This window comes from Notechis scutatus, chromosome 2, assembly GCF_049901735.1.
Source record: "Notechis scutatus isolate UNSWTSFEM ecotype Mainland chromosome 2, rNotScu1.2, whole genome shotgun sequence".
Lineage (NCBI taxonomy): Eukaryota > Metazoa > Chordata > Lepidosauria > Squamata > Elapidae > Notechis > Notechis scutatus.
The window spans coordinates 18,517,056-18,539,375 of record NC_142010.1 but is presented as its reverse complement, the minus strand read 5'-3'; the positions used below and the strand labels follow the sequence as shown (position 1 = coordinate 18,539,375).

General features: G+C 41.3%; 1 protein-coding gene across 1 annotated transcript; it reads right to left on the bottom strand.

Moving 5' to 3' along the window:
* Positions 1–8,988: 8,988 nt before the first annotated feature.
* Positions 8,989–20,495, bottom strand: LOC113423187 (killer cell lectin-like receptor subfamily B member 1B allele C). The gene is made up of 6 exons (XM_026684471.2): positions 20,243–20,495; positions 17,725–17,823; positions 13,995–14,171; positions 11,971–12,125; positions 11,476–11,585; positions 8,989–9,800 (listed from the first exon to the last, which is right to left on the bottom strand). Exons 1-6 carry the CDS (start codon positions 20,334–20,336, stop codon positions 9,689–9,691), a joined length of 747 nt encoding a protein of 248 aa, XP_026540256.2. The 5' UTR covers positions 20,337–20,495; the 3' UTR covers positions 8,989–9,688.
* Positions 20,496–22,320: the final 1,825 nt, after the last annotated feature.

Genomic DNA, 22,320 nt, shown 5'->3' with positions numbered 1-22,320 from the left:
TTTATTATCTCTAACTTTGCCCCCAGTGTCCAGGTTACCTTCAGCTGGAGAAAAACTCTCCCAGGATCAGCCTTTAAGTGGAGGAAATTCAGTCCGAAAACAAAATACATACAAACTGTAACTAAAAATCCAAACAAACCATGCTGCAGTAATTAACTTGACAGGGCAGGAGAAGAAATTGCAGACTTGAAAGCAACACACACAGTTGGGGACATGCCAGGAACACCGATAAGCCTCGACGATACCAGATAAATTCATGATTTGCTCCCAACAAGTTGTTGTGCACAACTTCTCTTTTTAATCACTGTATTCCCAGCTGCAGCTAATGAAGCGAATCAGGGCCCTTTCCTCCCCCGTAAACCACGCAACTCACATTGCTCCCTTCTCTGTTCCTCCCTGTGTGCCTTAGGATGAAGAGTGGGTGGGCCTGGGTCTTCTGCCGAATTCCCTCTCCCTTGCTCTACCTCTTCCCTGCTCTGCCAAGCCGGACTGTGCCCTTCTCCAGTTTCTTCCACAGCCAACGGAGCTACACTCCCTGTCATATGCATGTGCATGTGCATGTGTGTGCACACGCATGCACACGCTTGCTTGCTGGCAGTTTGGGGAGCTGAGGACCTGGTGGGGTGCCGAGTTGGTCCCCTCTCCAGTTAGCTGGTTTGACTTGTTCCACATTGACCCAGCCAGGCTCACACAGTTGTACCCAGCTGGCCGGGCATACCTGGCCATGCCCAACCAATCCTGCTCACTTGGCTGCACTGAATCAACGCCGAGCTGGCCGTGCCCCACTCCTTCATGCCCACCCATCCACAGCCACCCAGTCACACTGACCTGGCCAGTTGTTGACTGCACTTGGAATGTCAGTCGTTAGTTTTCAGAGATGCTTATTGGGTGTTTACTTTTGGGGTTGCCTGACATCTTGGCTTTCCTAGCTTCCTAAGTCTTCCCCTCCCCCCCCCCCCCCGCCCCTTTAATTGTTTTCATTGTATGTATAGTTAAGGTGCTGTTGGATTCAATATTTACCTTTGATAATTGGCAGCTTGATGTCCTGGTTGCCTCAGAAGCCAGATGCTTTCAAGTCCTGCTAAACAGGACACAAAGCATTGTATGGCCTTACAATAGCTCTTATATGAGAGCTATGACTCCATGGGATTTAGTGTCTCACGGTGTGGGGGGGATTAATAAGATTGGCTACTTATGGTAGCTACCTTGAAAACAGAATATTTCTTCAAGTTTTATGCAGGCAGCCTACCAGAAAGACACAGGGAGGAGGGAGGGAAAGCGCACCAATCTTAGGGAAACAACAACAAATTGTAGATGAGAGTTACAGATACAGATACAGATCATCAGAGTTGGAAGGGACCTTGTAGGTCATCTAGTCCAACCCCCCACCCAAGCGGGAGACCCTACACCATTTCTGACAAATGGCAGTCCAATCTCTTCTTGAAAGTCTCAAGTGATGGTGCTCCCACAACATCCGAGGGCAAAGCTGTTCCATTGGTTGATTGTTCTCACTGTCAGAAAGTTTCTCCTTATCTCCAGGTTAAATCTCTCTTTGTTCAGCTTCCATCCATTATTCCTTGTCTGGCCTTCGGGTGCTTTAGAAAATAGCTTGACCCCTTCCTCCCTGTGGCAGCCCCTCAAATATTGGAAGACCACTATCATGTCTCCCCTGGTCCTTCTGTTACAAAAAGACTATAGGTAGCAAAAAATGCATGCAAATAAAAATTGCAAGGAAATTGTTAAACCAACAGGGACATGAAACATGAGAAAACTGTCAGCACAAGGGGACAATTTGCATGGGATAGAAGTAAACAGAAAACAAGCTAATTACAGGTAGTCCTCCATTTATAACAGTTCATTTAGTGACCATTCAAAGTTACACCACAAGTGACTTACGACTGTTTTTCACACTCATGGCCATTGTAATATCCCCATAGTCACAGGATTTACATCTGAATGCTTGACAACTGCCTCCCATGTATGACAATTGCCACATAATCGCCTTTTGTGACCTTCTAACAAAGTCAATGGGGAAACCAGATTCACTTCACAACTCACTGAATTACGAACTTAACAATTGCTGTAATTCACTTAAACAGACGTGGCAAGAAAAGAAAAGTAAAATGGGGCAAAACCAATTTCTCACTTAGCAACATAAATTCTGGGCTCCATGGTGGTTGTAAGTCAAGGGCCACCTGTATGTCAGCAGAAATGGGGAGATTATGAGATCTAGCCTTGTCTAAGTCATGAAGCTGGCTGGGTGATCTTGGCTAGATCCTCCCCCTCAATCCTAAAGAAGAAGTAGTAGTCCAGGGCAAACCATTTTCCAAAATCTTGCAAGAAAACTGACTTTAGACACAGTCTCCAGAAATAACATGGACTCGAAAGCGTGTGCACGGACCCACGAACTCACACGCATGCTGCATTCAGAGGAGGAGAGAACCCATCACCTTGATCAGCTGGTATTCCAACACTTTTGGAATATTTTTTCTAACATTTAATTAGAATATGCTTACCTGTACTAGTCTGGGATGAGAGATCAAATGAACGCAAACAAGTATTTGGGAAGGATTGTTTGATTTCTGAAGGGTAAATAGATTTCATGGTCATGAGGTTTAATCTCCAGCCTTCTGTATTTATATACAGTTGGAACCACCAGGGTGGAACTGGCACCAGGTTGCCTAAAAGAACAGGAAAGAACTATCCCTATTAGGTCTATTCCAGCCGTTAAAAACCCCAGTTAAACATGGGATGGGTGTAAGAATTATAAACTTGGATCTCAGGAAAAAGTCTTTTAATCCGGAGTATTCATCTATGAAGAAGAGAACACACATTAACTAGAAACTAGTTTGGAAGCTAGCTTTTCAACCGAGATGATCAGGAACCAAAATATGCCCTCTCCACTTCCTTTTTACTATCACTTAGCCCCGACAGAATTCTTTAGAATAGAATACAGCTGGAAGGGACCTTGGAGGTCTTCTAGTCCAGCCCTCTGCTAAAGCAAGAGACCCTATTCCATCTCAAATAAATTCTTCTTAAAAACCTCCAGTGATGGCCCACTCACGATTCCTGAAGACAAGCTGTTCCACTGGTTAATTGTCCTCACTGTTAGGAAGTTTCTTCTTAATTCCAAATTGCTTCAATCCTTGATTAGTTTCCATCCATTGTTTCTTGTCCTGCCCTCTGGTGCTTTGTAGAATAATTTGACCACCTCTTCTTTGTGGCAGCCCCTCATACACTCAAATACTGCTCTCATGTCACCTCTAATTCTTCTTTTCTTTAGACCAGCCAGACCCAAATCCTGCAACCGTTCCTCATATGGCTTAATCTCCAGCCCTCCGATCATCTCAGTTGCTCTTCTCTGAACTCTTTCCAAACTCTCAACGTCTTTTACATCTTCAACATTCACTTATTCATTTTCTGGAAGATGTGTAAGCGCCCCCACAACTAAAACAGGGCGACATACAGCCTGAAAGGCAAACACTATAAGACCCACCCGCAAACCATGAGAAACCAAGAATCCTAGATTGAGAGTCTCAGAAGGATAAGAGCCCTATCCCTTCTTATTTTGATACTTTTTGCAACCCGTACAGCCCTTCCCCTCAGTACCTTCTATCACACGCCCAAGAACAATCCCACTAGGAAAGGCCAGTTCCTTGCCATCTGTAGCAAGCAGAGGGAAGGTGTCCTTCATTAAACCTCTGTTCAGAGAGGCCGCACTTCTTCAAAGGCGACTGCTAATGCTCAGTGATAATTTGTAGAATCAGGGGCATACGTTAGGTTGCAGTCCAGAAGGCTTATCGCTCAGTGCAAATTGGCGCCAGATAAGGGTTTAGAATGAGGACTCACTTAATTGCATCTCCAGCTGCTTCCTGTTTTTTTCCTCCATAGGCGTATTGTATGAGGGTTATTAACCCTGTTGTGTGAGGGTTATTGTATGAGCCCTATTGTATAGAGTTCTCTGAGCTTGCCTGCTTTCTTGCAGACATTTCATTATCCAAACTAAGTAACAGGATCAGCTCGGGAATGGTGTGCATACGTATGTACATGTGTGGGTTCATCCATATCCTTGGCGGCTGGCAGTTTGGGGAGGTGAAGACCTGGTGGGGTGCTGAGTTGGTCCCCTGTCCAGTTAGAATAGAATTCTTTATTGGCCAAGTGTGGTTGGACACAGAAGGAATTTGTCTCGATGCAAATACTCTCAGTATACGTAAAAAAAAGATACATTCATCAAGAATCATAAGGTACATCACTTAATCATAGTCATAGGGTACAATAAGCAATCAAATCATATTAGGAAACAGTCAATGTAAATAGTAAGGATACAAGTGACAAAGTTACAGTCATACAGCCACAAGTGGAAGGGGATGGGTGATGAGAAGATTAACAGTAATAGTAGTGCAGACTTTGTAATAGTTGGACAATGTTGAGGGAATTATTTGTTTAGCAGAGTGATGGCATTCAGGGAAAAAACTGTTCTTGTGTCTGGTTGTTCTGGTGTGCAGTGCTCTATAGCGTCGTTTTGAGGGAAGCTGGTGTGACTTGTTCCACGTTGACCCAGCCACGCTCATACAATTGTACCCAGCTGGCCATGCATACCTGGCCACATGCCACCTGGCTGCACTGAGTTAATGCTGAGCTGGCTGCGTCCACTCCTTCATGCCCACCCATCCATGCCCACCCAGTCCCACTGACCTGGCCACTGTGAGTTGTCCTAGACCCATGCCAGGGGGATTTGCCACTGAATGCCCCCCCACTTTTTTCTTACCCTTTCGCACAGGTGCTCCTTGGGCCTTCTGTTCAGGGCAATTTCAACTTGGAGGTATATGATGCACCAGTGGTGTAGCTTTGCAGGGCAAATGAAAATAGCATTTAATTCACACGAAATGGTGTTAATCATTGAAATAAATGCAAAGAAACGATTTCCCGCCTTGCCTTGGAGACAAAGGCAGTTGAGAGATAAAAGGCACTGGCAGTTGGTTTTATTGCCATATGTTTGTATAAGAGTTCTGATAAGAAGCAAATGTATGACAGGTGCCCAGATATATAAAAAAAGTGATTAATATTGAAAACTAGTTTTTCCAGGAAAGAAAAAAAGGGGAAATTGAAAAGGATAAAACTTCCACAGGTCTGGAAATGACGTTTAATAGGGGGATGGGGTGTGTGTGAGTTATTTCCAAGACCTGAGAGGAGGGAGGATGAGATCCTCTAATATCAATAAACAAAAAGGCCTTTAAAAAAAAAGATTCAGAAAATGGAGCTCATTAATGTATTAAGCAGAATTAGAATGGAAATTATATACTTAACTATATTATAAATTTATTATTTTCTTATATTAAAATGTAACATGTAGAATGTACTAAGCAGAATCAGAATGGAAATTATGCATTATTTAAAGTGTCAAATTTAGGGGAAAGATAGAAAGGCATCATACTTCAATTAGTGATTACAGGGGAAATTTTCTGTTAAAGAGAAGAGATAAATAGATAATTGGAAAAGAACGGACAAAAGATACAAGTATAATGATCTAAATTAAGATTAAATAAACAAAATATAATTAAGAGAGTGAAAAGAGGGGAGAAGTTATATAGAAAATATAGAATGGTAAATAAGATAAGTAATGGTATATAAGGTGAGCATGAATTTGATTTAGGTCTGTTAAAAAAAGTTGTAACCCGGGGCTAAGCCACTTTCCAAAAAGATGTTTTATGTTCTATGTTTTATGTTTTGGGTATTTATGTTTGACTGAGAATTAATAAAACCTAGGAGGAATATCTCTAAAGGGAGAAACAACGAGAAATTTGGAAAAGATATGTATGTGCTTAAATGATAATTTGGAACTATGTTGTATAAAACAATGTTTATTGCTTTCAGAAAGGAGGTTTTATGTTTCTATGTTTTATGTTTTGTTGGTTTTTTAAAAATTAATAAAAATTAATAAAATTTGTTTTTTAAAAAAAAGATTCAGAAAATGGAGCTCATTGGCTTGTGAAAAGCTCTCTGAAATAATACAGCTGGGTTTGGCCAACACAGGGGTCCTTACTCTTCCCACCAGAGGTGGTATTCAGCAGGTTCTGACCAGTTCTGGAGAGCCGGTAGTGGAAATTTCGAGTAGTTTGAAAAACCAGCAAATAATACCTCTTCCTAGAGATTTTACCGTATCCTTCCCCTGCCACGCCCACCAAGCCACCCCCACAGAACTGGTAGTAAAAAAAAAATTGAATCCTACCACTGCTTCTCACCCGCAAACATGCAAATCATACCCCTCCCCAGAAGTATTGCCATATGGTAGAGCCAACCCTCCAACCAACGCTCATCTAGCAAAGAGGGCGACAAACATCCCATTCAGTTGCTATCTGAGCCCTCCAGCTCTCATTCCTGACAGCATCATCCCTGTGAAAATAAGATAATCACCCTCTTTGACAGGCCCTGAAGACATGATTTTGCACCCCAGGGTGATACGGAGCCTATCAAATGATTGGTCTGATTGTTGTCAATGATCAACAACCATCAATTTATTTCTATAAGCCTCCCAGCGTAATCATGAATGAACTGAGCGGTCAAATACATTTTCCCAATAAATAAAATATTAGCAATTTCTACCGGGGAGCGGGGTGTTTAGGCACAAAACTAGGTTTCTACAATGTCCTCATGTTGCATGTGTGATATGCATGACAGCAGTTTCCAGGTGGTTTATCCATGCCTCTTCAAGAGGAATTATACATAATCCTTGACTTATTGCAATCATGGCTGCAAGCAGAATTTCAGTCACTAAGCAATGCAGTTATTAAGTTCATCTGATTTTTTAATACCTTTTTTGCTATCATTGTTAACCAAATCACCATCACTGTTAAGCGAATCTGGCTTCTCCCATTGACTTTGGTTGTTGAAAGCTCCCAGGGAGAGTTGCCAATTTTGATCATAGGCTATGGGATATAATAATGGTCGGAAGTATGAGGACCAGTCATGTCACTGTTTTCAGCAATGTTGTAACTGTTAAGAAATGGTTGTAAGTCAAGGACTTGACTTTTTTTTATAATGGAGGAGGACGATAATTAAGTGGAGGACAATGACTAAGAATCCTAGTTTTCATGGATATCCAATGGGGAGGACTGATGGGAAATTACAGTCCATCGTTTCTATTCTGATTTTTTTAATATATATATATATATTTATTATTTTTTAAAATATACATCCATATTGTGTGTGAACAGAGTTGGTTCTAATTCTATTTCTGCCTCTTTCAGCTTACAATCAAGCTACTTTAATATTTAAAGGGCAATTCTTTCTATCCATCATCTTTAATTCTCTTTAGTGCTTCAATTCTTATCCATTTTTAACTCGCCTCCCGCACTCCTTTATCTCTACCTTCATCTGTATCTTTCTTGTTCAAGCTAAACATTTCTCCCAGTACAATCTCATGCTGCCAGTTCTCCCAAATGTCTGCCCATATCCCAATCTCCTCATCAAAGGTATCTTCCTGTTTCTCCAATTGTCAATTTGTCTGTTTTATTTTCTTCAGTCTTTCTTCCTTTGTCAGCTGATTTATCAGTCCTATTTTTTGTTCCAGTCATTGATTTATTTGTTGATGTGGTGAATTCATCTGTTTTTTCCACTCCTTTTGCTTGCCATTTGTCTGGTCTTCCTCTTCATCAAGCTTTTGCGGATTTGCTGATTTTTCTGATCCATATTTTTTTCCCTGTTCATATTCAATTTGCTGGCTTGAGTAGTCCATTTCATCTAATCTTTCTGTTGCTTCCACCTGTTCATGGGAACTTTGATCTTTATCCATTGTTCTTTGCAAAATGTTTTCCATTTTCTCATCTATACCATCAATTAAATCCTTAATATTTTGGAACTACAAAGTCATCTCACTAAAAAAAATCCTCTCATTTCCATAGCTGTTCCTTCAACTCCAAACACAATAGCGGTAAAAGTACAATAAACAATAAAGTCTCGATCTAATTCAGAAAGCATCCAAAATTATAAAAGCATGGTTTATTTTCCAATTCTTAGTAGATGGCGCTCTCCTCTCAAATGTCCATATTGCCCTTTTTCCAGCAGATAATAATTTCAATCAGAATCCATTTATTTCAAAACAAAGTCATTCATTTAGCTGAGTCAGTTCCAGTATTTATTCAATACTTTAATAATCCAAGGTATTTTCCAAATTCTTTAAATGTGCTCTGTAATTTTAGTCTTTTATTCTGGTTTCCCAGAGTCTTGTTTATAAAATGTCTTTCTTATTTCTACCTCTGGTAAGTATAAGGCAATAAACAGTTAAAAATCACAGCCATCCACCAGCTATCAAATATTCCTTTCCTCCTCTGTAAATTTCAAGGAGTCTAGGAGTCACTTTTCCTTCAGTGAGCAGATGGCGCTCTCGACTTGCTTTTCAACATAAATCTCTTTATCAAAAGTGGTCTCTTTCGCAGCTTAAACATTCATCTTTTTAGAACCTTTTATTAGGATTTTTTGTTTTTCTTGGGGTTAATTTTTAGATAAAAGAAGAATCATCTCACCCAGCAACACAGTCTCTGTTCTCTTCACTCCTGCACTTTCTTAGGTATTCCGGTTGTCTCCAGATTCATGGCAGCCATCTTGACTGCCACTGCTCCTCATCTTCGGATGAGGGGGAATTTCCAAGTCAGGGAGAAAAGATGCGGCTCTCCTCAACCTGCAAGGTGCCCCCTTTACTTCACCACTCCTAGAGTGGCTATGGCTCCTTTTGGAGCCCTCCAATGGGGAGAGCTTGGACCGGGGCCATAGAGCTTGCGGTCCTAGCCTCTGACTCCACCAGAAGTACAGCCAGATATCTCTAATCTGATTTTATAGGCCTGTCCATGAACAAGCCTGTTCTATCTCAGAAATTAACAAGGGAAGAAAAAGAAAGATGGAAATTATAAATCTGAAACGAAAGATTTTGTGCATTGGGAGGCATAAAAATAGATGCAGTAAAAACAACTACAACATCTCTAAAGGCAACCACAGGTTTATTTATTTTTTTATTTTTTTGACATGCTATATTTAAAAATGCAAGTGAAACTTATTCTATTTCATTTATTGAACTATCTTTTTAAAGTAATGTAGTAGGAGCATGTATATCTTATTTATGGACTCGTGTATTTGCTACGGATCCCACAAAAGAGAAGGACCAGGGGAGACATGACAGCAGTGTTCCAATATTTGAGGGACTGCCACAGAGAGGAAGGGGTCAAGCTATTTTCCAAGGCACTTGAAAGCCAGACAAGGAATAATGGATTGAAACTGACCAAGGAGAGATTCAGCCTGGAAATAAGGGACAATTTCCTGACAGGGAGAACAATCAACTGATGGAACAGCTTGCCTTCGGAGGCTGTGGGAGCTTCATCACTGGAAGCTTTCAAGAAAAGACTAGACTTCCATCTGTCAGAAATGGTGTAGGGTCTGCTTGAGCAGAGGGTTGGACTAGATGACCTACAAGGTCCCTTTCAACTCTGTTAATCTATATCTGTAAAATCTTTTTCATTTAGAAGTCACTTCCTTTTATGCTCCTTTTCTCATCTACAACAGGCTGGCATAAGGATTTCGCAGTTGCTTCCTCAGATAGCAGCTCTTTGCTCTGGGGTGGAACAGCCATTGTTGAAAAAGGCAGCCAACATTTACAGGGGGAGGGGAGGATTTTGTTTTTAATTCAGCATGCAAATCCTCAGATGAATACAGACGGTTTCTGACAAATCCAGTGAAGCTCTGTACTGCACATATCAGACCCGATTCCCTTCTTTTCTATAACACCGCAGCCAGCCATTAAGGGTTGGGATCTGTGAAGGGAAAGAGAAAAGTACTTTCAGTTTAGGAAATGGTAAACTAATGCCACAACAACCTATCCCTCCCCCTTCTCCCCACCCATCTCTCTCTCACACACACATGCACACACAGAGAGAAACTTAGGAGGAGGAGGGTGTGGGGGTCTGGTAGGCCTGCATGGACCCCAAGGGGAAGGAAGTGGAGTATGGGGTGCCTCAGATGGCGGAGGAGGCTTTGTGAGCTCAGAGAAGGCCTTCCACTATGTCTCCCAGGACCCCCCAGCACACAGCATGCTCCACTTAATGACCCATGCATTTGTTTAATGACAGCATAGGGAAGAACAGGAATGTGGGGTTGTAAGTAATGTGATCATGTGGATCTTTCATACTCAATGGCCATCATGACTTCCAATCCTAATGGACAGCCTCCATTATGGCTGTTAGTCAACAACTATCTATACTGGTACTTTGCCATAGTTTCTTTTTGTTCCTGGAAATTTTTGTTACCGTTGACATCTTTTATTCTTTTATTCCTGTCTATTCTTTAATTTAAAAAAGGGTTTTTTTCTTTTTAAAAAAGTGTTTGTATTTGTCTGCCCTCTCCCTGAGTAATTAGCAGTTGTGTGGTTCCTCCCAAGCGATTAGATGTTGGACAGTATGTGATGTGAATGAAAAAAAGGAAGAATTTCTAACAGTAGCTGAAAGTCAAAAATAATAAAATAAACCCACAGAACCTGTCTTAAACATGGGTTTTTCATTTGTATTCAGTGGTGGGATTCAAAAATTTTAACTACCAATTCTGTGGGCATGGCTTTGTGGGCGTAGCATGGCTTTGTGGGTGTGGCTTTGTGGGCGTGACAGGAGAAGGATATACTGCAAAAACCCCATTCCCTCCCCATCCCACTAACCTGCTTTCCAGCTCCGATCTCCTGTACAGGGCAACAAAAGAAAACCCAGCCGATCAGCTGGGACTCGGGAGGCAGAGAGTAGATGGCGGCAGGGCCAGTCAGAGGTGGTATTCTGAACTACTCAAAATTTCCACTACCAGTTCTCCAGAACGGGCAGAACCTGCTGAATACCATCTCTGGTTGTATTGAAGTAGTTTCTTTAAATCTCTTTAAGATTAAAGATTTAAATCTCTTTAAGATTAAAGATTTTCTTTAATCTCTTTAAAATGCTTCTGGACCAGTGGTGGTATGCTACCGATTCTGCCCGGTTCTGCTGAGCTGATAGCGGCGATGAGCTGCGGAGACTGAACCAGATCTCTCCGCTGCTCTGCTGTTGGGCTCACCCGCCCGCTTGGGCTCCCATACTCACCTTTACCTTCTGCTTTTTGAAGCACAGCTGCTTTGCGTGACACAGAAGAGTGCTGTGTTGCAGCTGCTGAAGCGACCAGGAGAGTGCAAGCTTGCAGGAGGTGAGTTGGAACACCTCTGCGCCTGTGCAAACGCCTCTGCACCTGCGCAAAGTGCACGTTTGGCACGTGCATCCACAGAAAGTGTGGGCACGTGCACAAAGCGCGCCCACCAAGCCACACCCACCGAACCATAATATAAAAGTTTTTGAATCCCATCACTGTTCTGGACTCCATAGAGACATTTAATACCTATACTATCCATACATCTCTCTCTCTCTCTCTCTTTTACTTTGTTCTGCAAAAGATTCCTTCCATGCGTATATGAATACTCACAGCGTTCGGCTTAACGGTGAACCATTGATCCACATCCACTTCTTCTCTGGCAATTTGAACATGAGCCCAATCCATGTACTCTTGTTCTTTATTATGTTCTGGACGTATTCCTATAAAATATCATTTCATTTCCATTACAAAGATGACTGTTGGAATCCCTAACCATGTCCTATTATTGAAGTTGTGTTAAGTTCCTCCAAATGAATTGTGCCTCTGATGCAGTGGGGTACTTTAACAGGTGGATTTTGCCCCATCTGTTTATCCTTCAAGTAGAAAAGTGTGGAATAGATGACAATTGAGCATCGAAGATCAATAGGAACAATCATGAGAGAAAGTCCCTACTATGTATTCATTTGGCTGATGCCATTTTCTTGAAAGTATCACCGGAAGCCTGCTGGTAAACCCTAGCCCAACCACTGCACTCTTTCTAATTAAAATTATAAGTAGAAAAAGTGAGAAAGTTATGGATTCTTCACCTGCAACAAATTATTTTACCTGCTCTCCTGTATTAGAAATCACCAACAGTTGAGATCCGTTTGCCACACAGTCCTTGTAGCTTTGGTTCCAGGACTGGATTGAAGTAGAAACCCAGTAGCATTTGTCCTTATACGGAAGCCATGTCCTAGGGCACACACTGCAGGTTCTATTCTCTAAGAAGATAAATAAACCTTTTTAAAATTCACATTACCGAGTCTGTCTTTATACCTCAATAACCATCTGGTTTGTCACAGCAATCAAACAGGGCAGGTACAGACTTCAGTGGATATTTGAAGCAACCAGCCTGCCTTCCCGTCTAGGTCAATTTCCTCTGCACTTTCACTAACCGCCCGACAACAGGGAGAGGGGAGGAATGACTTGAAGGTATGGGTGCTGGGAGGGAGTTGAGGAATTCATGTGCACTGTCTATAGCAGGGGTGTCCAACCTTGGCAACTTTAAGACTTGTGGACTTCAACTCCCAGAATTCCTCAGCCAGCTTTGCTGGCTGAGGAATTCTGGGAGTTGAAGTCCACAAGTCTTAAAGTTGCCAAGGTTGGACACCCCTGGTCTATAGCCTGGGAGACTCTCTACACCGCAAGGTCAAATGATGAGAGCCTTTGAAGCTGAACTGACTGTTTCCCAAAACAAAACAAAGAGATGGCATGGATTGGTGGATAATGAGCAGTGGATGGCTTGAGAGGGAGGGTTTGTTTTTAATGGTACCATTTTTTTTTTTTGCATGAAAAATCAGAACTGTCTTTGCTTTCTACTGTTCCTATATGGATCTATCAGTACAGTTATACTCTTGGTAAAATAATGTCCCAGGGATTTCTTTTTGTTGCACATGCCAATGGGATGGTTGACGCTTCCGTTGAGAACCTGTCTATTGCACAAACCAGAAAGAGGGTTGAGAAAATATCTACAGACTCCTCACATCCTGAACATAAACTGTTTCAACGTCTCCCCTCAGGATGCTGCTATAGGGCATTACATGCCAAAACATCTAGATAGAAAGATAGTTTTTTCCCCATGCTGTCCCTTTGCTGAACATCTAATTCCCACAGCACTGTTTTAGGTCTAAAAATATTTATCCATGAGGTAAGCTGTATTGCTATAATCCTTCTCATTTTCTCCTCTTTCTTATCTTCCCATCTTCCCTACTACCTTCTCCTGTTGATACCTTATGATTTATCACATTGTTTGCATCTGATGATTAATGACTGTAACTATGATTTATGATCTATTACCTAGTTGTTTGTATGTACACTGAGAGCTTATGCACCAGAGGCAAATTCCTTGTGTGTCCAATCACACTTAGCCAATAAAGAATAAAGAGGAACAAAGAAAGAAAGAAAGAATTTGTAATAAAGTGTACTGGTGTTTTTCAAGCCCTTTACAATAATGTTATTTTGAAAAGTGAAAGAGGATCCCATTTAAAAACATGATCGTTTTATTGGTTAGGGTCATTTATTCATTCAATTTTAGTATGACTTTGAATAGGTTTGCATTTTAAGTGAGAAACCATTGGGCCTATTTACAACTGTGAGGTGGTTAAAGTAGACTGCCAAGTTATAATGGAGACCAGCTTTACTAGGTCCAAGGAAGGGGTCTCAAGTCCATGGCTTAGTGTGCCTGTAGGCGTGGGGATCGCTACAGACATGGCATGGGGATGGTCTGTGGGGCTAGAAGGGCAGTTTGAGTCCTATCCTCCATTTCATTTTCAGAATCCTGGACTCTGAACTACATCAAAAGAGCCACGAGAGGTTCCTCTCCCTCTCTCTGTTTCTCTTTCTGTGTTTGGTGACTCCCGCAAGGCCTAGCAGTTTAGCACTGCCTAATTGTCGGTAGAGCCTACTCTACTTGAAGTAGATAGTTCTGCAGAAAGAGGCAGGACGAGCACAAAGAGCTACTAGAGTTCAGGGGAAAAGCAGAAAATATGGCCATGATGTAAAAAAAAGAGGACAGACATACTGCGGGATAATAATTTCTGAGAAATTATAACATGGGTGACAGGAAGGTTTGAGTTCAAAATAGAGATTACCTGTAAATGTATCTGTACCATCACACAAATATTGCCTTACAGAAGACCTGAATGTTTGTAATTGACTATTTGTTTTGCTTTCAAGATGATTGCACTGATGTGTATTTGAAATTCCAGTCGTTTCCTCTGGGTTTTGTGAGGGTCTGTTTTGTGCTGTTGAGGAACTGCAACCCAGGCCTATAAAAGAATTAACCAGAATGTAAAATTACATAATTAGAACTGTACAGTATCTCTGATGCTGTATTCTGGACCAATATGAGAATTGGTTGTGAAGTTACTTCTTCATCACTGTCCTGACTGAGGACGATCACTAAACAAGCAGTCTCTAAACAGAGATTACCTGATTAGAAATGTGCCCCATTCTTCAGGATTTGCAACAGACCAACTTTCTTTCTCATACAAACCTCACAATCCTATTTGTTCCTGTTCAGGTATAAAATTAACTCGGGTTTATTTTAATACATAGATTTTGATTCTTATATTTTTCCTCTTTTAAACAGAATAACAGAGTTGAAAGAGACCTTGGAGGTCTTCTAGTCCAATCACCGGCTCCCTCAGGAGACCCTATACCAGTCAGTGGTGGCTAACCTTTTTGGGCTCCTGGGCCAAAAATTGTGTGCGTACTTGCACGCTCGTGCTCACGTGCCAGCACCCAGAAGGCAATGCGCCCCCCCCGCCCTCTACACATGCACGTGCAATCCCACCCCACCCCCCGCCGCCTCCTTACCTGCACTGGGCCTCACAGCTGATTTTTGGCCGGTTTGAGGCCTTTTTGGCCTCCCAAAGGCTTTAGGAAGGCTTTGTTCAGCCTTCTACAAGCTTTGTAGGCCGAAATCTAGCCCCAATTCATCACTTCCTGTTTTCCGAAAATACCAGAAGTGATGAAACGAGGCTAGATTTCAGCCTACAAAGGTTGAAGAAGCCTTCCTCAAGCCTTTGGGAGGCCAAAAAAGGCCTCAAATTGGCCGAAAATCAGCTGTGAGGGGTGCGCATGTGCAGTGAGGTAAGTTTGCCTGCAATTCGCATGCGGGCACAAATGGCTCTGCGTGCCACCTGTGGTATGCGTGCCATAAGTTTGCCATCATGGCCCTGTACCATTTGTGACAAGTGGTTGTCCAGTCTCTTCCTGAAAGCCTCCAGTGATGGAGCACCCACAACTTCTGAAGTCAAGCTGTTCCAAATGGTTGATTGTTGTCACTGTTGGGGAATTTTTTTCTTAGTTCTAGGTTGAATCTCTCCTTGATCCACTGTTCCCTATCCTGCCTTCAGGTGCTTTGGAAGATAGAATGACACCCTCTTCTTTGTGGCAGCCCCTCAATATTGAAATGCTGCTATCATATCACCCCTGGTCTTGCTTTTCACTACGCCAGCCATATCCAATTCTTGCAACTGTTCTTTGTGTGTTTTAGCCTTGAGGCCCATAATCAGTTCATCAGGCAGTTACAAATCCATCTGATGGTGATGCTATGTTTCCCACATTTTTAGCTTACCAAGGACTAGGTTGGGGTCTACTTTGATTTGTTGATAGTTGTCCATTGAATTGAAAGTATAAGGTTAGGCTGATAAGATCAGAATAAAAACATTGGAAGGTTTTCTAGTCCAATCGCCTGGTCAAGCAGGAGACTGTATTCCATTTCCAACAAATTGTCAGCGTTCCAGAAAACAAACTCCAACTCCAAAAACTCAGAGACAGGCATTTTTTCAAAGTTCCATTTTATTAGAGTTGTCATACTGGCACATCTGGGAAAACCCGAATCTGAGAGTTCCGGATTTTCCCTCAGTAATTAAAAATTAAAAATCCATCCCCTGCACCCCTCAGTCCATCACATGGTCCAATCACCAACCATCCCAACTGGAGACATCCCCCTAACTACTCCTTGTCCAGGTGCAGGATGACATGGCTTTGCCTGAGAAGAACAAATGCTATTATGTCTAACTCCATCCACTCTATGAAATTCCCCCTCCCAATTTCCCAGGCACTGGAATGTGGCAGCGTGGAAGCTCCTGGTGCTAATATGGCTTCCAAGACTGACATAAATGTTTGTCCAATCTCTTCTAAAAACCTTCAGTGACAACTTCTGAAGGTAAGCTGTTCCACCAATTTCATTTAGTTTAGTTTAATTTAGTTTATTGTCATTGCACCTCATACAACGAAATTAAACACCATCTTCAGTGCACATCATGACCATGAAAATAAACACAAACACACATCCTTTGCACTCCACACATTGAACTGAAAACCCCCGACACCGCACCAACACTGCACTATACAATAGAATTCAAATGAGCTACTGCCCTGGGATAGAAGCTGTTTTTCAGCCTATTTGTCCTTGTTTTTATTATCCTGTACCGTCTGCCAGATGGTAATAGTTTAAAAAAAAGGGTTCCCAGGATGAGATGGATCTTTGAGAATGTTTTGAACTTTCTTAAGGCAGTGGGAGCTATAAAGGTCTTCCAAAAAGGGGAGAGGGCAACCAATGATCCTCTGGGCAATGACATTAACCCTCTGGAGTGCTTTCCTATCTGCCACTGTGCAACTGCCAAACCATACAGAGGTGCAGTAAGTTAAGATACTCTCTATGGTGCAGCGGTAGAGGGCCACCAGCAGCAATTAATTGTTCTAGCTTTCAGGAAATTTCTCCTTATTTATAGGTTGGTTCCATTTATTGCTTCTTGTGCTGCCTTCAAATTGAGACTAGGTTGACATCCCCCCCCCCAACTCTTCTTTGTGGCAGGTCCTTAGATATTTGAGCATTGTTAATACGTCACCCCTAGTCCTTTGGATTAAAGTAGACATACTCAATTTCTGCAACTGTTCTTCATATGTTTTTTAATCTTCAGTCTCCTAGTTATCTTTGTTGCTCTTTTCTGTACTCTATCTAGAGTCTCAACATCCTTTTCATATTGTGGTGAACAAAACTGATGCAGTATTCCAAGTGTGGTCTTACCAAGGCATTATAAAGTGGTACTAAGTCTTCACATGATCTTGATTCTATCCCTATGTTCTATCTCTCCTAGGACAGCATTGGGTTTTTTGGCAGCTGAAGCACACTGCTGGCTTACATTGAAGTGATTGTTCACTGGGTCTCCAAGATCCTTCCCACAGTTAGTACTATTGAGCAGGTTCCACCTATTCTATACCTGTGCATTTGTTTTTTTTCTTACAACTGAATTTCATTTTGTTAGATAGGGCGCCATATTCCAGTCTATTGTGAACCTTCTGTATTTTGAGCCTGTCTTCTGGAGTGTTGGCTATTCTATCATCTGCAAATTTGATGAATTGTCCTTCTATCCCCTTGTCTAAATTGTTTATGAATGTATTAAAAGCATTGGGCCTAAGGCAGAGCCTTGGGGCACCCCACAGCTTACTTTCCTCTATGTAGATACAGTTCCATTAAAGACTACACATTGCATGTGATTTGTCAGCTACTTACTAATCCATCTAGTAGTGATGCTGTCTAATCTACTTTTTTTAAAAAAATCAAGTAATGGGTTGTGGTCTGCTTTATCAAATGCCTGGGTAATGAAACTTCTGCAACAAAACAACCAATCTCCGAGAGCACCAAGGATCCCTCATTTCAACCTTGAGCTACAAATATTCTTTGTGATCAAAGCTGCTTTAGCTACACTTCTATGAGAAGCAGTGCTTTTAATCTTTGGTTAAAAGGCTCAGTACATTTCATTCTTATTTATGGAGGGTCATCATGCTCTCTGCTGCTACAATACTCACCAAGAACTCCTATCAGTATCATGGCCACCACCAAGAGAATATTCCCAGCACAGGAAAGCCAAAGAACAATCCAATACCAATGAGGGCATAATCGGCGATCTGCAAAATTCAAGCAAAAATAGTTTCCTTGGCCTTCCAGAGTTTGACACATGTGATATTCCAAGCCTTCATTAAGTACATTTTCACTTCCTTATATTAAATTTAAAGAGATCTGAAGTACATCCACTTGTCAACTCGTAAAGCATTCCTGGCTTGTTCTCGAGTTGCCATAAGAAGGTGGGGGAGAGATCTGATGGAGCAGTTTGTTGCTATGATTAGATGCACATTCCACGCATACCTTTCTCCAGATTGTGTCTCAAGTTAACAAGCCCAGCCGCGGCGAAAGTGCTTAGTTGGAGAATGTGATTTATGACACACCCTGGGAGTAAGCAGGGAAACAGGGTCATAGGGGAACAGTAAATTACGTAGGGCAGAGCGACTGCCCTTGGAAAAAGTGCCGTCATGTTGCTCCTAATAAATAAATGGATTTCTTTTGAAACCTGGCTCGAGGCTCATGAATTAATTAGGGCATCCGTTGGAACCCTGACATCACTCTTACTAGAGAGGCAGAAACTCTGGGAGATAAGTGGCTCCCAAATAACCTGGTCTTATCAACATACATAACACATAATTGTACAACACACATGATATAATTGTAACAAAAGTAATAGAGAACTGGCAGAGATTAAAGAAAAAAGAACAAAAAGGGGCTCAGAAGGAGATAGAGAGGAAGATCCCTATTTACTGCCTTTTAATCAAAGATCCTGTAAGAGATATGAATGGATGAACAACTGACATTCAAAACAATGTGTCGCTCCAGCCATGCAAACCTTTAGAGGGAATAACCAGCAGCTCTTCGAATTTTATCTGTAAAACCGCAGAAAAATAAAATGTGCATATCTCTTACCACAAAGTAGATAAATACAGAACAATTCTATTCAAATAGTACTTGATACCTAGCTCCATTGGATTCCTACAAGATTTTTTTTTAATCCACTTTGCCAGTGAACCTTCACATTTCATGCATGTAGAGAAATGCATCCAGGTTTTTTTTAAAAGCACAGAGGTCTGCAGTGCTCTGTGACACTGAGATCATCAAGAACCTCCAAGCTGAGATTAACTTTTGTACAGTTACTTGGGAACAAAGGCAACTGCAAGACATCCAGTCCAAAGACTTCCTTCTGTTTTCTATATGAGAAGATGCAATAAATCAGATCCAGTCCTATGTGTGATATTCTGGATAGTGTAATTGCTTCTGTTATTATGATCATTATTACATCATTATTAATAATATTATTAATATTAGCTAACGCCCAAGAAGATAGGCTCAAGATCCAGACAGATCTTGACAGACTGAGCCGTACCTAACAAAATGAAATTCAATGTAGAGAAAAGTAAAGTCCTACACTTAGGACACATACAGACTGGGTGAAACCAGGCTCAATAGCAGTAACTGTGAGAGGGATCTTGGAGTCTTAGTAGACAACCAGCTAAATATGAGCCAGCAGTGTGCAGCAGCAGCCAAAAAAGCTAATGCAATCCTAAGTTGTATTGACAGAGGGAGATCAAGGGAGGTACTAATACCACTCTATAAAGCCTTAGTAAGACCACAACTAGAGTACTGCATCCAGTTTTGGTCACCACATTATAAAAAAGATGTTGAGACTCTAGAAAAAGTACCGAGAAGAGCAACCAGGATGATTAGGGGACTGGAGACTAAAACATATGAAGAACAGTTACAGGAACTGGGCTTGGCTAGTCTAGTGAAGAGAAGAACCAGGGGAGACATGATAGCAGTCTTCCAATATTTGAGGGGCTGCCACAGGGAGGAAGGGGTCAAGGTATTTTATAAAGTGCCTGTAGGCCAGACAAGGAATAATGGATGGAAACTGAACAAGGAGAGATTCAACCTGGAAATAAGGAGAAACTTTCCGACAGTTAGAACAATCAACCGATGGAACAGCAATTTCCTTCAGACGTTGTGGGAGTACCATCACTTGAGACTTTCAAGAAGAGATTGGATTCCCATCAGTCAGAAATGGTGTAGGGTCTCCTGCTTGGGCAGGGGGTTGGACTAGATGACCTACAAGGTCCCATCCAACTCTGATTATCTGTTATCTGTTAACATATCTTTTAGTTATTCTACAAGCTAAAAGCAGCTTTTTAATGTAATTGCTTCTGTTACTATGATCATTATTACATGATATCGTATAGTTTCTCTACAAGCTAAATACAGCATGTATTGTGGGGCTCCCCCTGTTACCCGCACAGTAACAAATCCTCAGAGAGAAATCAAGCTGGGAAATATTGTGACTGGATCAAAGTCACTGAGGGAGCTCTGCAGCCAAGTGGCAACTTAAATCTAGATCCTCATCTGCACCCCTACCAGCTATGTCAGCTTCTATTTTCATTTACAATGCTATTACAAAAACTGAAATGGAGTGTTTTTTGGAAAATGCCCTGAAATAAATGAACTTACCTGCCTGTTGAACAACATTTAATTGGGTGCTTATTCTTCTGGGTGAGGAATATTCAGAACACTGCATGTTTTCATAGTTTAGACCGGCATCCATGGTCAACTGCAACCTCAAATAGATGGGCTATGTGTAACTGAGACGTTCTTAATATGCCTACGTATGAGAAACGGAAGTGTGGTTGATCTGTACTACCTAAGTATGTAGTTGTGGTATACAATGAAAGGAGGAAAACCTCTGGTTCTCTAGTTCTTCCGTAGTTGATTTCCAGACAAAGAGTGCAAACAAAGCTAAGAAGCTGTCAACTTGTAAAGCATTCATGGCACTGTTGCAATTTACAAAGGGAGCTAAGACGAAAAGGTTGCAGTTTCTTTTGCTATCTTTGGGCTGCCAATCAATCAGAATAGAGCTGGATGGGACCCTGGAGGACTTCTAGTCCAATACCTATACCCTATACCGTTTCAGACAAGTCTGGGAATCGTAAACACCCAATGCCCTCAAATTCTCCTGTTTTTACTTGTGAAAGGGTTTACAATATCTCCTATGCCTTCCCTTTATTTTTACCTAAAGTCTTCATTTTATTATGTGGGAAGGCTTGACTTCTCTACATGCCCTGGCCTTCCATGCAAGTGAGACCATTAACACAACTTAAATGGGAACTATCCTCTGGTTGTGAGAGTGATGTGACATTCTTATCCAAAACAGAAGTCCTTACCAGGCCAGGAGAGTCAACAGGTGGGGCTTCTCCCCATCAACCCAAAAAGAAACTACATTTGCTAAGGAAGCTTGCACACAATCTCTGTTAGTTGGATATTCTGAGAATCGAAATCCTCACGTAACTGGATATCACCAGACAAGAGATGTGCTATGGCTGCTTAACCATATAATTGTACCTCTGACACAATCTATATTGGATATAGCAGGCCAGCCCTGTATTGGTCAAATTATGGCAGCCATCCTAAAGTAGCTGTTTTTTAGATCTTTCTGTCAGTCATGAAGGGACCTTCAAGAGTTATTTGGTCTTAGTTGCTGAAATACCTCAACTCTGAGGAGTGAGATATTATTTGCTGCATTGGCTCAAACCACACATTTTGGAATGACTGTTCTTATTTCTTGAGAATTTCTTGTTTTCTTGAGAAAACAAGATAGCTACAAACTCTGGTCAGAATAAAAGGCAGTCTTAAAAACTGTTTGCAAACAGGAAATATATTATTCTCATTAAGCTTGACCACAGTCTCTTTCCCCACAGCATACAGTCTCTTGTTAAATAAATGCCCCACTTGGTATTGTTTTTCAGATTGTAATTTCTTCAGAGCAAGAATTCATTATTATTTTTTTAGATTATGAGCAGCTATAAACTCTATTTTGATAACAACATGGCCTGGTTAAAAAGATCTGTTTTACATAGAGGTGGAAAAATGTTTGAATTTTGTTCTCTGTAAGGAAAGACAGTTGCTTGAAAAGGAAAAATTGGTTTCCAATTTGTTTGCTTCTAGATTTGAAGACCTTAAATCTTTTATATGGGGTAGCCATAATAAATAGCATACTGCTGACTGTTGTTGAAAGTGTAAAGCTTGTACACTCAAGGATGTTATTTTGTTTCAAATCCTGATGTAACTTGGAGATCACCACACAAGGGATCTGCTATGGCTGCTTAACTCTGTTATATTACATCTCACAAAGTCTGTAATGCATCTAGCAGGCCAGCCCTGCATTGGTCAGATTATAGCAGCCATCCCAAATCAGCTGTTTTTCAGAACTTTATTTTCTTCTTACAGTTATGGAGAGATACTAACTAGAGAGTCCTTCGGTCTCTGTTGCTGAAATACCTCAGCTTTGAGGAGCTTTGCTGCATTGGCTCAAACCACACATTTTGGAATGACTGTTCTTATTTCCTGTGTATCTGAAGACACGATAGCTATCAACTCTGGTAATTTTTTAAAAGGCAATCTTAAAAGCTCTTTTGCAAACAGAAAATATTCTATTCTCGTTCTCCATAGTATGCAGTCTCTTATAAATTGAATGCCCTGCCTAGTATGATTTTTCCCGATTGCAATTTCTTCAGTGCAGGAATTCATAGTCC

Coding starts and splice junctions, on each gene's coding strand:
- LOC113423187 (XM_026684471.2), bottom strand. CDS start 20,336: ATGGATGCCGGTCTAAACTATGAAAACATGCAGTGTTCTGAATATTCC. Junction 12,126..13,994: donor TGGTACAGATACATTTACAG/GTAATCTCTATT, acceptor TTATCTTCTTAG/AGAATAGAACCTGCAGTGTG. Junction 11,586..11,970: donor TTTCTAATACAGGAGAGCAG/GTAAAATAATTT, acceptor GATATTTTATAG/GAATACGTCCAGAACATAAT.